At 48.7% G+C, this 13,010-nt stretch overlaps 1 protein-coding gene across 7 annotated transcripts in view; it reads right to left on the bottom strand.

The window, feature by feature from the left end:
• DENND1A (DENN domain containing 1A) overlaps positions 1-13,010 on the bottom strand; it is a 492,434-nt gene that overhangs the window by 58,167 nt on the left and 421,257 nt on the right. For all 7 annotated transcript variants that reach the window (XM_032307638.1, XM_032307635.1, XM_032307639.1 and 4 more), the window contains 5 exons: positions 6,169-6,273; positions 5,692-5,779; positions 3,754-3,794; positions 1,479-1,550; positions 166-222 (listed from right to left, as the gene is read on the bottom strand). In XM_032307638.1, coding sequence (XP_032163529.1) covers positions 166-222; positions 1,479-1,550; positions 3,754-3,794; positions 5,692-5,779; positions 6,169-6,273 — 363 coding nt within the window. The remainder of the gene's footprint in view (positions 1-165; positions 223-1,478; positions 1,551-3,753; positions 3,795-5,691; positions 5,780-6,168; positions 6,274-13,010) is intronic.

Genomic DNA, 13,010 nt, shown 5'->3' with positions numbered 1-13,010 from the left:
GTGAATATTTATAACAGTGTGAAAACTCCCGGACAGCTGGTAATGCATTTTGAAGTGTGCTAACAACACTGTGTCAAACAGCCCTCTATTGATCACATCATACTTTTTTGTGGCCACGCATTTCATACACGGTGCTTATACATTTTGAATAAGAACTTCAAGTACCTTTTGCTTCAAGCGGTTTTTCACCTCTTTTATTCCCATTTTTGCATGATCTTTTGCCTGCATGAAAAATTAATTTAAGTTAAGATTCCCTCTCTGTTTCCAGCAGGGACTATGCTTGATTTCAATCCGTCGCGAATCACCTTCTCTGATTACTAGAAAAAAGAAGGAAAAAAATGGGATCATCAAGTCGAAAAACATAATGGCTACGAAAACAAATACAATGTTAAAAGGTTAAAAAAAAAAAAAACCCTTAAAGAGGCGACAGAGATTTTATTTGCTGCATTTTGATGGCACTGAGTTTTTTTTTTTCCCCTCCCTCCTTCCAAAGGCCTTCTTCTGCTCTCTATAATTATTTATCTTAGCAGCCTGGTGACAGCTCCCAGCAAGTGTAGATGGAACAGCAGCTTTAAGAATCTGAATATCTATTACATTTCACCAGGCCAGGGCCTCAGGACCAATTTTCTGCCTGGGCTGACTGGCCTGAGCAGACACATTGCTGGGTTCCCCCGGTGCCATTTCTTTCAATCTCATTTCGGCACACACCCTGGCTTTTATTTTCTGTCATTTTAGACCTGTGTGGTTCTGTTGGCAGCCACCCGCCTGGTTAAAATAACTACAGTTTAAGCACAGAAAGGACTAACAAAATTAAAAATGGAAATAAAACAAAACCACCCCATGAAGTGGCTCACAGTCAACTTAGCAAGCAAGAGAAACCATGAGAAAAAAAAAAAATACTTGAGGCTTGTAAGGGATGGAACATCAGAGCGGGAGCTGACGTGTTCTCCTATTTTCTCTCTGCTGTGGGCATGAGTCTCACAAACAATGCACATCCTACAGGGCAGTGGTGAGAGAGACGAGGAAGGAATTGGGGACAACGGTCAGGGAGTGTGTCCCACCATGAACGCTCTTCAGTAACCGGCAAAGGAGCGGCTTCGTTCAGATGGGACGGTGGGGATCCCCGTAGGAAAGGTTTTGCCAGAATGCTCGGCCGGCCACGCCTCGGGTCTCAGGGACACACGCATGGAGCAGCCAGCATCCGCACCCCCTGGTCTCCCCTCTACTAAAAGCTAAAACCAGTGGCTTCCCATTTCTTGATTGCAGCAACTGGGAGTGGAAACCGTTTAACACGAAAAATGTCACTGACCTGGTCACCAGATAATCAACACTACGTAATTCTAAGAGCCTTGGAAGCTCTGGGAAACCGCACAGCAGCCCCTGAATCCTTTCTGCGGTACAGGGTCAGGTAGGCTGAAGAGCTTCCTCATGCCGAGGGACCCGTCTGTCGGGGTCCTGGGACCGAGACCAGTACTCACAAATTTATAGACCGTCTTCATGGCCGGGTTCGCTTTCGTTTTCACGGTATTCAGAATTGCTCCGCTTCCTTTCTGTAATAGAAACGTCAATTAGCGACCGGGACTCAAGACAGAGTGGGCCAACACCAACAAAAAACCTCTTCTCTCTGAACAAGTTAAGCAACATTCCAAGAGCGTGTAATTTAATTAGAGAAACAGGCCTGGATGGTAACCGGTGCCGGGCAATTAGTTATGGCGGCGGCAGAAGCGCTATGGGTGGGGACCGGGAGAGCCGGCAGCGCACACGGGTGGCGGTAACTGGCCGCAGGGGGACTCAGTGTTGCACTTGGCACCTGTCCGCTGGCTGGAAGAAAAGCTCTTCGCAGGCTCTCTGAGGCCAGGTTTCCCCACAGTAATCTATGGCTTCTGAAGAAGTTCTAGTTGATTTGGCTACCCTCCGTCACGAGCCTTCCTTTCCTCACCTTGGTTTTCTGTGTTGTGATTTTTAATCACCCTGGTAGGCTGCCTTCCTTAACATCAATATCTTGAGGGAAGGAAAGAATGAGTAGCCATCAACGTGAATCATGGCTTTCGTACAAATCCAACACACCAATTTCTCGGATCAGTTTCTTTGGGAGAACAGAGGAGAAGGGGAGGGAGGCTGGCCTTCCCGGGACACAAAGGAGGCAACGAACGGACATGAAGGGTGCACAGGCTCTAGATAATTCATTGAGGGCTCACTGCGGAGACACCCTGTGTTAGCCTCGGAGGGTACTGAGTCACAGGGGATACCCCAGGGGAAACAGCTGCAGCCGAAGGTCCGGCCAGCTGCCCTGACTGTGTGCCAAGGTGCGTGGACACAGCTCCCACTTTGCATGGTCAGAAAAGGTATTAGAGGACGAAACATCTGGCCTGGTCCGTGAAGGACAAAGAGTTCATGTGGGGGACAGGAAGGGTAAGGACATTCTAGGGAGAGAGGACTGCACAGGAAACAGGTGCAGATGCTGGAAACCCCTGGTGTTCCTGGCTAGTGGTCAGCGTATCACGGGGAACATGGCACGCGGGGCCAGCTCTCGAGGGGCCAGGATATGGAGTCTATATTCCAGAGGACTTTTAATCAGATGCATCAATAATCAGATTTGTGGCGGTTTGGAAAGTTAACTCTCACTGATTTGAACAAAGAGACAGACTGGATCAAGTGGGTATATAAATGAATAAAACACAGTAATGTAATTACAGGGATTAACTCTTAGCACGATTTTTGGTTCGGCCCATTATTAGAAATTTTGAGCTTTAATTAAAAACATTGCAGTTTGACCTAGAAAGCATTCTATGTTGTAGGCCAATATGAAATTTTTACCCACTCATTTATTCCATACTCCTTTCCAAAATTACTCAGTATCTTATTTCAATGGTCCTTTGGAATATTAAAACTCCTTTTATCAATCAATCAACAAGTCCTTATTGCTTGTCTACGATTTGCCAAGTGCAGTGTTTGGCCATCCAAGAAGAACAAAAGAGGTCTTTCATGGAGGAATTGCTTACTCTCGGCCAACGGCAGCCACTTCCAAGGGACCTGCCGTGGCAGTGGTGAGCTCAGCCCGCAAGCAGGAGAGAACACTTCTCACATTATGCTGGGGTTGCCTGTTTACGCGTGCAACCCCAAGAAGACAGGGAGTGCCCCCAGGGCAGGGACTGTGTCCTCCTGCTCCCGAATGTATCCCCAGTGTGGCGCCTGGTCCACCAGAGGCCCTCAGTACATACACACTGATAAACCCAGGCAGAGGCTTTATTGGCTTCTGAAGACCAAAGCACCTAGCTTCCAACACACAACAAGACATTGTTCATAACAATAGTGAGGGGGTGAAAAACTCAGTGATGTGTTCTCCATCTTCCTAGGAGCCTTTGGTGTGAAAAACACCGCAGAGCAGCAACAGGGACACATTTCTGGTTTTGCCATGAAAATTTCCCAATTGCATTGGTCTCGAAGGAGACCCCCAGGAAGGCTCTAGGATAACAACATCCACTCAACACACCCTGGCCAGCTTCCCGAGACGAGGACACTTCTCCTGGCTCTCCTTGCCCTCACCTAAGGATGCTTTGGATAGTCTCATCGTGCAAGCCTGCACCTAGATGGCCTGGCTTGGCAAGCAGAAGCATCTCTGGCTGCAAGAATGGAGGGCCCTGGGCTGAATGACCACCTTGCGGCAGAATGGGGGGGTATGCGGCAGGGGAAGCGGGGGATTGCCAAAAGGCTGAGGAGAGGCCCTGGGGCTCTATGGGGCTGCACACTTACCCGGACTGTGGAGAGCCACTGATGGTAGAGTTTATCGCTGCCTGGGAAAGAGAAGTTAGAGAAGCGGTTAAAGCATATGCTTTCAGGAGTTCCTCGAATTGCTTAGCGAGCAGGATTTGGAAAGTTCAACATCTGGAGAATCACATGGAGGCTTCCATGCTCCACTGCTACAGGAGGGAGTGGTGAGTTGCTGCCACAGGTTTTCTTTCCAGACCAGAGATCCGATCCTCTCAGTGGCCCCAGTCGCAGCCTAAATCCTCCTTCCTCACTGCGCACTGGACAGAGGTGGGGTCAGACTCCTGAGCATGCCTGATTCTCTTCTCCAGTCTTGTCTTGGCCCCATCCTCTCTCGGCCGTTCCGTCCCGTCCGCCCTCCACACCTTCACAAACACTGTTCCCCTTGCTGGCCACCATTCCCTACTCCCTCTGCTCATGATGCTCAACCAACAGCTCCAACGTCATTTCCTCTGCAAGTTTCGCCCACCCCTTCCTCTGAACAGTCCTCTAGAGCTGGTAACCCCCGCTCCAAAGCCCACATTCTCTGAAGTTCTGCGAGCCACCCCAGGGCAGGAATCGGAGGGCTGCATGTCCCCACACTGCCGGACACATGCTCAGCCCCAAGACCCTTGAGTAGCGACAGGGAAAGAAAAAGGAGGCATTGTTGGGGGACTTGTTCATTTTATCCGGTGGGATAAGAAGGTCTTATCACTGGATAGCTTTTGTAGCAGCTCCGAACGGCCTGCCTTAGTTCAACGGCACATAAAGCTCGTCTTCTCTTCAGACCCCACGTTCCACTCTGAGCGCGCTGTGTCTCTGTGAAGCTTCCACACCACAGAGCGTGGATTAGTGGAGTCCTGTTTTACCTGCCTAAAAGCCTATTTCTGCTCCTTTTCTTGCACTGGTTTAATCTGTATTTGTTTTTAGTTATGCATCTCTTTCTCCTACCAGTAGACTCCGCTCCTTGAGGGCCAAACCTGGTCTTCTGTTTCTTACTCTATGGGGCTCTGGACGTGGCAGGAACACTGACTCGCTCTGACGTCCGTGGACTGGTTTTATGGGTGCTTTTGCGCTCTCCGTGCAGCTCAGGCTGGTCAGGCCTGTGAATGGGGTTTTGTAGGCGAGGTTATGCCTGACCCTATGAACCACCGGTTGTGTGATATAACCACCAGTTGTATCACATCACAGAAGCATAGTCCAGACCTGGCATGGGCCAAGCAATAAGAGCGGGTCAACGGCCTGATTACGATGACTTTGCATTTGGTTTTGCCTTTACTGCCACAGGCTAAGGCTTCGGAACTTGGAAAGAAGGCCAGACTGGGATTCAGAAGGCAGGGTCCACCGCGAACACCTCTCTGGGCCTCAGAGGCCACCTCTGAATCATGAGAGGATGATCGCTCCAGGTCAAATGGTCTGTGGAGACAAGGCAGTGATGACTTTCACCTCTGAAAGAAACACTCATTTAGCAGTGGTCCTGTGCCAGCATCTGTCCTCGTGGACTCCGAGTCAGTCTCCACAGGATCCCCGTGAGGTGGGCCCTGTTCTCCTCAGCACAGAGATGCAGACACTTCAGATGAAGAGGGGACATGGCCCAACCAAGTTCTCACGGCTTCCCTAGAGGTGGGGCCCAGATGTCAAGCCAGCTCTCCTAACTCAACGCCTCGAGTGCTCTGAGCTGCAGCACGCCGGCCACTATGTATCACTAGACTGTGGCCACCCAGGGGAAGCGACTGACCCCCCGACAGAGGATCTCAGACAGGCCAAGTGCCTCTGTCTCAGCAGAAAACGAAGAGGAATTCCTCACACATTTCAAGGCCGAGGGTGAAGTGAGTCTCCAACCCGCACTGAAGGAAAGAGAGAAGCCACAGCCACTCCCTGCCACGCACGCCCTAGTCCCACATAACAGCCCACGGCACAGGGGGGAAAATGAATCGAACTCACCAGCATACTCGCCCATGCTGATCTCCTCTTCAAAAACGTCACTGAAACCTTCGCCGGAATTGAGAAGGTCCAGTCTCCCATCTATAAACTAGAGAAAGAAAGAATAAAAGCGTAACAGCTTATGCAAAGACACAGGGGAGAAAACCATTCAGCCGGACGCCTTGGTGTACACCCAAAGAACCACCACGTTTCCCAAGACAGGAAAGGGCCTTTGGAACGGTGAGTTAAAAACAAGTTTTGAAAACACTGGCTATGCGTTGACAGTAACTTGCTGAATGCCACTTGACTGGCATATTTGTGTTGGCGCTGCCTGGCTACTGACCCCCCCTTCTGCACCCATCCCACTCCTCAGACCCCGAGCCCCTCTGGTGGGCCTGGGTCCCCGATGCCCACAGCTTCAGCGCTCACAGTAAGACAGCTGCAGAAATCCCCGCCGGGGGTCCAGACAGGCCACCCTCCACGGGGAGGGCGGGGTACCTGCTTGAAGAGCTGCAGCTGGGTGGCGTTCTGCAGGAACTGCCTCATGGCTCCCGAGCGATAGTGGGACACGAAGGCTTCCTCACAGAAGGTGATTGGCTCCTCCTGGGAAACAGAGATGGCAGAGGGGGGTTGGAGGAGCGGGGTGAGGGTGGCGGTCAGTTCTTACACTCGGTTAGATGGCTCTTCTGCATCTGATTGACTTAATTCTCGTTTACTTGGTCGAGTGGCTACTGTCATCAAAGGCTTTCTGTTCTGTGGAAGAGGAGGAGGTTTCAGAAAGGAAAAGTCATCCCCCAAAGTCCCAGGGCTGGTAGGAGGCTGAGATTCCGAACCCCACCCCGGCCCCTTCCGGAGGAGCCGGTCGTACCCCAGCAGCAAGTTAGTGGGATGTTCCCTCCAATGTGATCACTTCCAGACTTTTCTTTTCACTTTGAAGAGAATCCAAGCAGCACCTTATGCAGGGGGAGCCTTGTCACATAAAACTGCCCAGCTGCTCTTTGAGAAACGGGGGGTGGGGGGATGCTGGGGTGCAGGGGTGGTGGCTGGGCAGTCTCCTCCCCCACCTCAGCACCTTTGCAGTTCCCAAGGCGCCAGCCGTGGAACACACTTTGAAAACCATCTACACAGTGATCTCGACCAAGAGCAAATTATCATTTTATTTTTTTAAAGATTTTTATTTATTTAATTGACAGAGAGAGAGAGAGAGAGACAGCAAGAGTGGGAACACAAGCAGAGGCAGTGGGAGAAGGAGAAGTAGGCTCCCCGCCGAGCAGGAAGCCGAATGTGGGGCTCGATCCCAGGACTCAGGGATCATGACCGGAGCCGAAGGCAGATGCTCAACGACTGAGACCCAGGCGTCCCACAAATAACCATTTTAAAATAATTATTTATGTAAAAAGGCAGGGCTAATAAAAAATAGGATTTACTGCCCAGTCAACTGTGTGCTTTATAGCGCTCGATGAGCAGTCATGCTTTCACCAAACTACGTTTTATGAGTGAAGGAAACAAGAACCGAAGCTGAAGCCGCATTCCATCCTTGTAGTCAACACCTCGATCCTTCTTTGAAGGGATCTGGAGTGCTCATCTCCTCAGACAAGTCTTTAATTTCGGTGGTGTATCCTCAATTCTGAAAGATCAGACTTTGACACCTTGAACTGAATTAAAGGTGCCCCTCCCTTCACAGACTTGGCGGCAAACACAGAGATGTTTGAAGTTGTACTTTTATCCTGTTTTAATGAGTTACGTAAGTGTTAAATTTACTGTCTGGCTGCTGTGAATTCCAAGGGTTCCTCCTGCTTAAGTCTGGCCAATATTAGCTCAGCAATGGTGCAGACATTTCGCAAAAGGTGTAAGGATGACCCCCAAAAACTAGGTTGGGGGGAGGGCTTGTTTTTACACAGATAAGCCCCACCTAATTTTACAAAGGATCTGAGGCAGCCTACATGAGCACCCAAAGGAAAGGAAAAAAAAAATAGAGCTAAAGAATACGTGAATATATAAAACATGTTTACTTGGGAAAAGAGTGTCTGGATATGCAGGTCCTCTACGGTTTCTAAAACAAAGGTTCAAAATTAGCTCTGAGCTTCCTGGCTGTGAAAGCAAGAAGGTAAACAGGCAAAATTTACATTGTGAGGACGTTGTCTGTGAGGACAATTTCCTTGTTCTCCAGGAAAAAGAATATTCTATGACATTACTAATTTGGCACGGATTTACATCTTTCTTGCGTAACAGCTGGGAGATGGGCTAGTGATAACAAGCTAAAGCCCACCCAGCATCCCATTCCTGTGGCCTGCCAGTTCTGCTTCCATCCTGGGAAGCACAGCCGGGCAATAATGTCCCTCTCCAGGCCGTCCCATCCATGAGTGGTGTCACCTACACACTGATGGCCTGTGGTAGCATCATAGCTCAGACCTCCTTCCCTCCAAAACCGTATGTCTCAATCCCACCTGGATAGCCCATTAGCACCTCAAACTCAAAATGGCCCAAACTCCCAATCATTAGCCCGCCTGGACTGTACCCCACATCTGTTTCTTTCTTAAGTTGGCATTATCATAGCTCCCCATGACCTATCACACTGCTCACGTCCCCTGCTGCTTTGCCAGTGAAAGGAGTCGTTTGTCTCCGCTCACCATTTCTCTGCCCGCCATGGTGGAGATTTAATTCTGTGTCCCTTCCAGTTGCCTTCCTACGTCTACTCCAATTCTCTGAGATTTCTAACACGCACATTGGCTCACGCTACTATGCTACCCAGGAATTTTGACTGCAGAGGCATTATGCTGGGTGGTTACTTGGTTAACTTTTTCCACTAGACTCTAAGCTTCATGCGGGCAGCAATGGCACCTGTTTCACTCAACACCATATACCTAGTGGCGTGTGTCACGTACACAGGGCCCTGTGTGGGAGAGGAGAGGAAAAGTCCTAGCTCCCTAGCAGGGCAAACAAACCCTTCCTAAGCTGCCCAGCTTTCTTTTCCAGAGTCCTTTTGTGTCCCTTTTCCTCTGCTCCCCCAGGTAACTTCTGCTCCCAATGCATCTCCTGATCATACGCCATGTCCTTTCCCACTTGCTTCCCGTTTTTTCCAGGGCTGTTCCTTGCACCTGTACTACCCTTCCTTCCTCTCATTTCTTAAGACTGTATGTATTTAGAGAAAGAGCCTGATCTGGGACTTGATCCCAGGACCATGAGATCATGACCTGAGCCAAAGGCAGACACTTAATGACTGAGCCACCCAGGCGCAGTAGTCATTCTTGCTTAGTGCTCCCATTTGGCCTGGCATACCCCTGGAGACTGAATCTTCACTGGTGTCCCCTGCGACCCGGAGCTCCAGAGGGCAGAGGCCTGGCCGGACTCCCCGCTACACTGCCCGGGGAGAGCGCCAAACCCACCCCCCAGTTAGAAGCTCAGGGACACTGGCTCTAGAACCACAGGTTGAGTCTGACCCTGGTTCCTGCCACAAAAGCCCAGTGGTCTCGCTGTGGCTGATATTACTTGACCTGACAGTAAAGAGGTCTCAGAACGCGACGCCAGGTGAGTGACACTTGTGTCCGGGGAGTTTAGAGCTCCTTGGAGGAAATGCTCCCTGGAGTTGTTAGCATTCACTCCTAGAGCTGTGGCCCAGCACTGCCAGGAAGGAGTCTGCTGAGGGACCAATAAATTCGAGAGAATTTGCCACCAGATCTGTGTGGAAGGGTAGCCTGAGGCAGAATTTAGCTGCAGGAGAGCAGAAAGAATCTCAGCTTTGGGGGAGACACGAACATTTTGGACCTGTTGTCTCCTTAGTGCAGGCGACGTCCCCCCGGATCAGATGTCTGTGCCATAGAGACGGACAAAAGGACATGGGCACGGATAGAAAAGATGAGAGGAAAATGTGACAACGGGGGCTTTTTCTGCAAAAAGCTTCAAGAACACCACCAGCGGTGTCAGTCAGCCATGGGAACGAGTACCACTAGAGTGCAGTGCCACCAGCGTGGGGCGGCTCGCCAAGCATCCACAGGAGCCAGGAGAGGAAAAGGCTACCCCGCCTGGGGCAGCAGGTCAGAAATCTTGAGAGAGAGCAGGCACATGTCAACGGAGTCTAAAAGGGGGGATGGGGATTGGGTAAGCAAATCCCATCTGTTCAGGGCAACTGTTTCATCCTAATCCTGGTGAAAAACAGAGACGCGGTCACCCGTTGTCATGTATAAAGTGTTGACCGGCCACAGGCTAGGAGGGCTCACACCCCTGGAGCTACTACTCACTTTCTAAGGAAATGACAACCACCACAGTCCACCTAATTGTTACAGAATAACAGGGAGGGTCACTTGCCCAAGCTCCCAGGACCCATAAACGTCAGAGTCAAGATTTTATACGCCACGGTCCAAGCCCAGCCGTCATGCACGTGGCCCACCCCCAGCCTGGGGCTTCTCTTGGGGCATCAGTTCAAACCGTTTGTCCGTGAACACCTGTGAGAGCACAGGAGAGTTCTTGCAGGTGGAAGCCTTCGGGTTCTCCTGGTAGATGGGTACTCGAAGCACCTACGCTCCCGGGAGTAAACAAGCCACCAGGAAGGCTTTTTCTGCCCCAGGCCCATCTGTACCAAGGATGCTGAACCATTTGGCCCAGCTACTCCTGGTTCCCCCTTCTGTAGCTGAAATGGTCACCCCACTCCACTCTCTGCAGCGGAGAGGAACAAGGCAAGGTGTCTCGTTAAACCCTCCTTTGTAAGAATTGCTGATTTAGTTCTCCCGTTGCGTTGATTAAATCTTTTGTCTTCTTAGGCGGCACTCAGCATTGGGACTACTGGCTGATAGCTCCGTGAGCGCACGCGAGGCGAGCCGTGAGTGTTCAAGCTTAGATCACATTAGCAGAGTTCTTCCATCCATGACCCGGAGGACAGTTAAACACAGCTGCTTAACCCTATCAAGGATTCTGTTACAGACAGACAAGTTGTACTCGAGGATTATCTTCCTGACATATGCAATCAATTGAAAATTCCGTTACTAATGAATCCACCTTTGTTAACAGGTGAAAATGGTGATTCCGAGCGTTTCTGATACTTCCAGAAATAAACGGCTTTTGTCCACAGCACTGTGGGTCCTGGCATAAAAATAAATTCTCCTCTCAGAGTCTTCTGAGGGGACAATTCTCCTTGTTCTGCTGATCTATACTTACAGTACTAAACTCTTATTTTCCTGTGCAAATTTATCAAAATTCTGTGTGTACATTTACTCTGCAATTCTAAGAAAAAAAGGGGTTCATGCTTTATGGCCCTTGCTTAAAATTTTAAAAACAGTAATTTTGGAAGATTTATCCATTCACACATTTTATTTTTTTAAAAGATTTTATTTATTTGACAGAGAGTGAGAGAGAGATCAAAAGTAGGCAGAGAGGCAGGTGGTGGGAGGGGAGAGGAAGCAGGTTCCCTGCTGAGCAGAGAACCCTATGTGGGGCTCGATCCTGGGACCCTGAGATTATGACCTGAGCCGAAGGCAGAGGCTTAACCCACTGAGCCACCCAGGCGCCCCTCCATTCATATTTTATTTTATTTTTATTTTTAAAGATTTTATTTATTTATTTGAGAGAGAATGAGTGAGAGAGAGAGCATGAGAGAGGAGAAGGTCAGACGGAGAAGCAGACTCCCCAAGGAGCTGGGAGCCTGATGCGGGACTCAATCCTGGAAGTTCGGGATCATGACCTGAGCCAAAGGCAGCCAGTCAACCAACTGAGCCACCCAGGTGCCCTCTATTCACATTTAAAAAACACCTTCCATGTGCCAGATTCTGCGTTAGAAGAATACAAAGATGAATAAAATACAATTCCTGTAAGTAATACTAATAATCAGTCGAAGGTGGGGAGCAGCCCAGGGGATAGTGCCAAGAACAGCAGGATGTTGTGTTTATGGCAGCATTGCTCACGGTAGCCAAAAGACAGAAGCGATCCAAGTGTCTGTGGATGAGTGGAAAAACAAAATATCCATACAATGAAATATTATTCAGCTTTAAAAGGGAGAGGATTTCTGGCACAGGCTATGATGGAAAACCTTGACGACCTTATGTTAAGTGACAAGCCAGTAACAGAAGGACAAATACTGCTTATTTCCACTTGTATCTAGAGTCCTCAACTTCTTAGGGACAGAAAGTAGAATGGTCATTGCCAGAGGCTGGATGGGGAGGGATGGGGAGTTGTTTAGTGGGTAGAGACTTTCCATTATGCCAGATGAAGAAAGTTCTAGAAATGGGTGATCATTGTACTTAATGCCACTGAACTGTACATACACTTAAAAATGGTTTATAGGGGGCACCTGGGTGGTTCAGTGGGTTAAGGTCTCTGCCTCTGGCTCAGGTCATGATCCCAGGGTCCTGGGATTGAGCCCTGCATCGGGCTCCCTGCTCAGCGGGGAGCCTGCTTCCCTTCCTCTCTGCCTGCCTCTCTGCCTAGTTGTGATCTCTGTCTGTCAAATAAATAAATAAAACCTTTTAAAAAAATGGTTATAGGGGTAAATTTGATGTTATGTGTATTTTACTATAGTTAAAAAATTTTTTTTAATCTAAAAAAAATGACAGAATGTTTATAATTGTGGAAGCTGGGCAATGGGTACGTGGGAGTTCGTTTACTTGGTATAAATTTGAAATTTTCCATTATAGAAAGTCTAAAAGAAAAGCTCCTATTATCAAAGAATCCTATCTAGTTCAGGGACAAATAACCACAATACAGTGTGAAAATGGCACACCAGTGGGGGGCTGGTTATTTTTATTTTTACATGTTTTGGGGGGTAAAGGCCCTTTAAAAAACCCTTAAGATTAAAAAACAAAAATGGAGTCAGTTAAGGTAACACAATGTGGTGGACAGAGAACGTGTCTTGGAGTCAGAAAGACTTGGTCTTGAACTGTGGTTCTGACCAGTTGTGTGACCTCAGGTGACTTGTCATTCCCCACCTATGACACTTACTCAAGGCCAGTCCAACTCATAGCATTGCTTGGAAGATTACGGCAAAGAACAGCAAGCAGATTTTTCACAAACAGCTATTTTCTTGAGGGCAGAGATTGGGTTTTTCCAGGGCAGGCGACATAATTCGTGCGACACAGGGAAGAATGGATGCATGGGAAGGAAGGGCTGTTAAGTCTCTAACTGCCATAGCAAAATATAAAGCTTTTTCTTTCTTTCATGGGTTTCTTTCTAGGCCCATAATGGAGCTTTTCAAATTTACTATTTAATGTCATTCTACGTGAAGAAAAAAATAAAAATTTAAATTATTAGCATGAATCTTATTGCTCAACTCTATACTGTGCCATGCCAGTTTTAAATGCGAACATATGTGGAATCATATTTCGTAACTCACAAACGCATTTGTATTTTGTCCT

Source organism: Mustela erminea, chromosome 12 (genome assembly GCF_009829155.1).
Source record: "Mustela erminea isolate mMusErm1 chromosome 12, mMusErm1.Pri, whole genome shotgun sequence".
NCBI classification, from domain to species: Eukaryota; Metazoa; Chordata; class Mammalia; order Carnivora; family Mustelidae; genus Mustela; species Mustela erminea.
The sequence above is the reverse complement of the archived record's forward strand: the minus strand, read 5'-3'. Positions and strand labels throughout refer to the sequence as shown.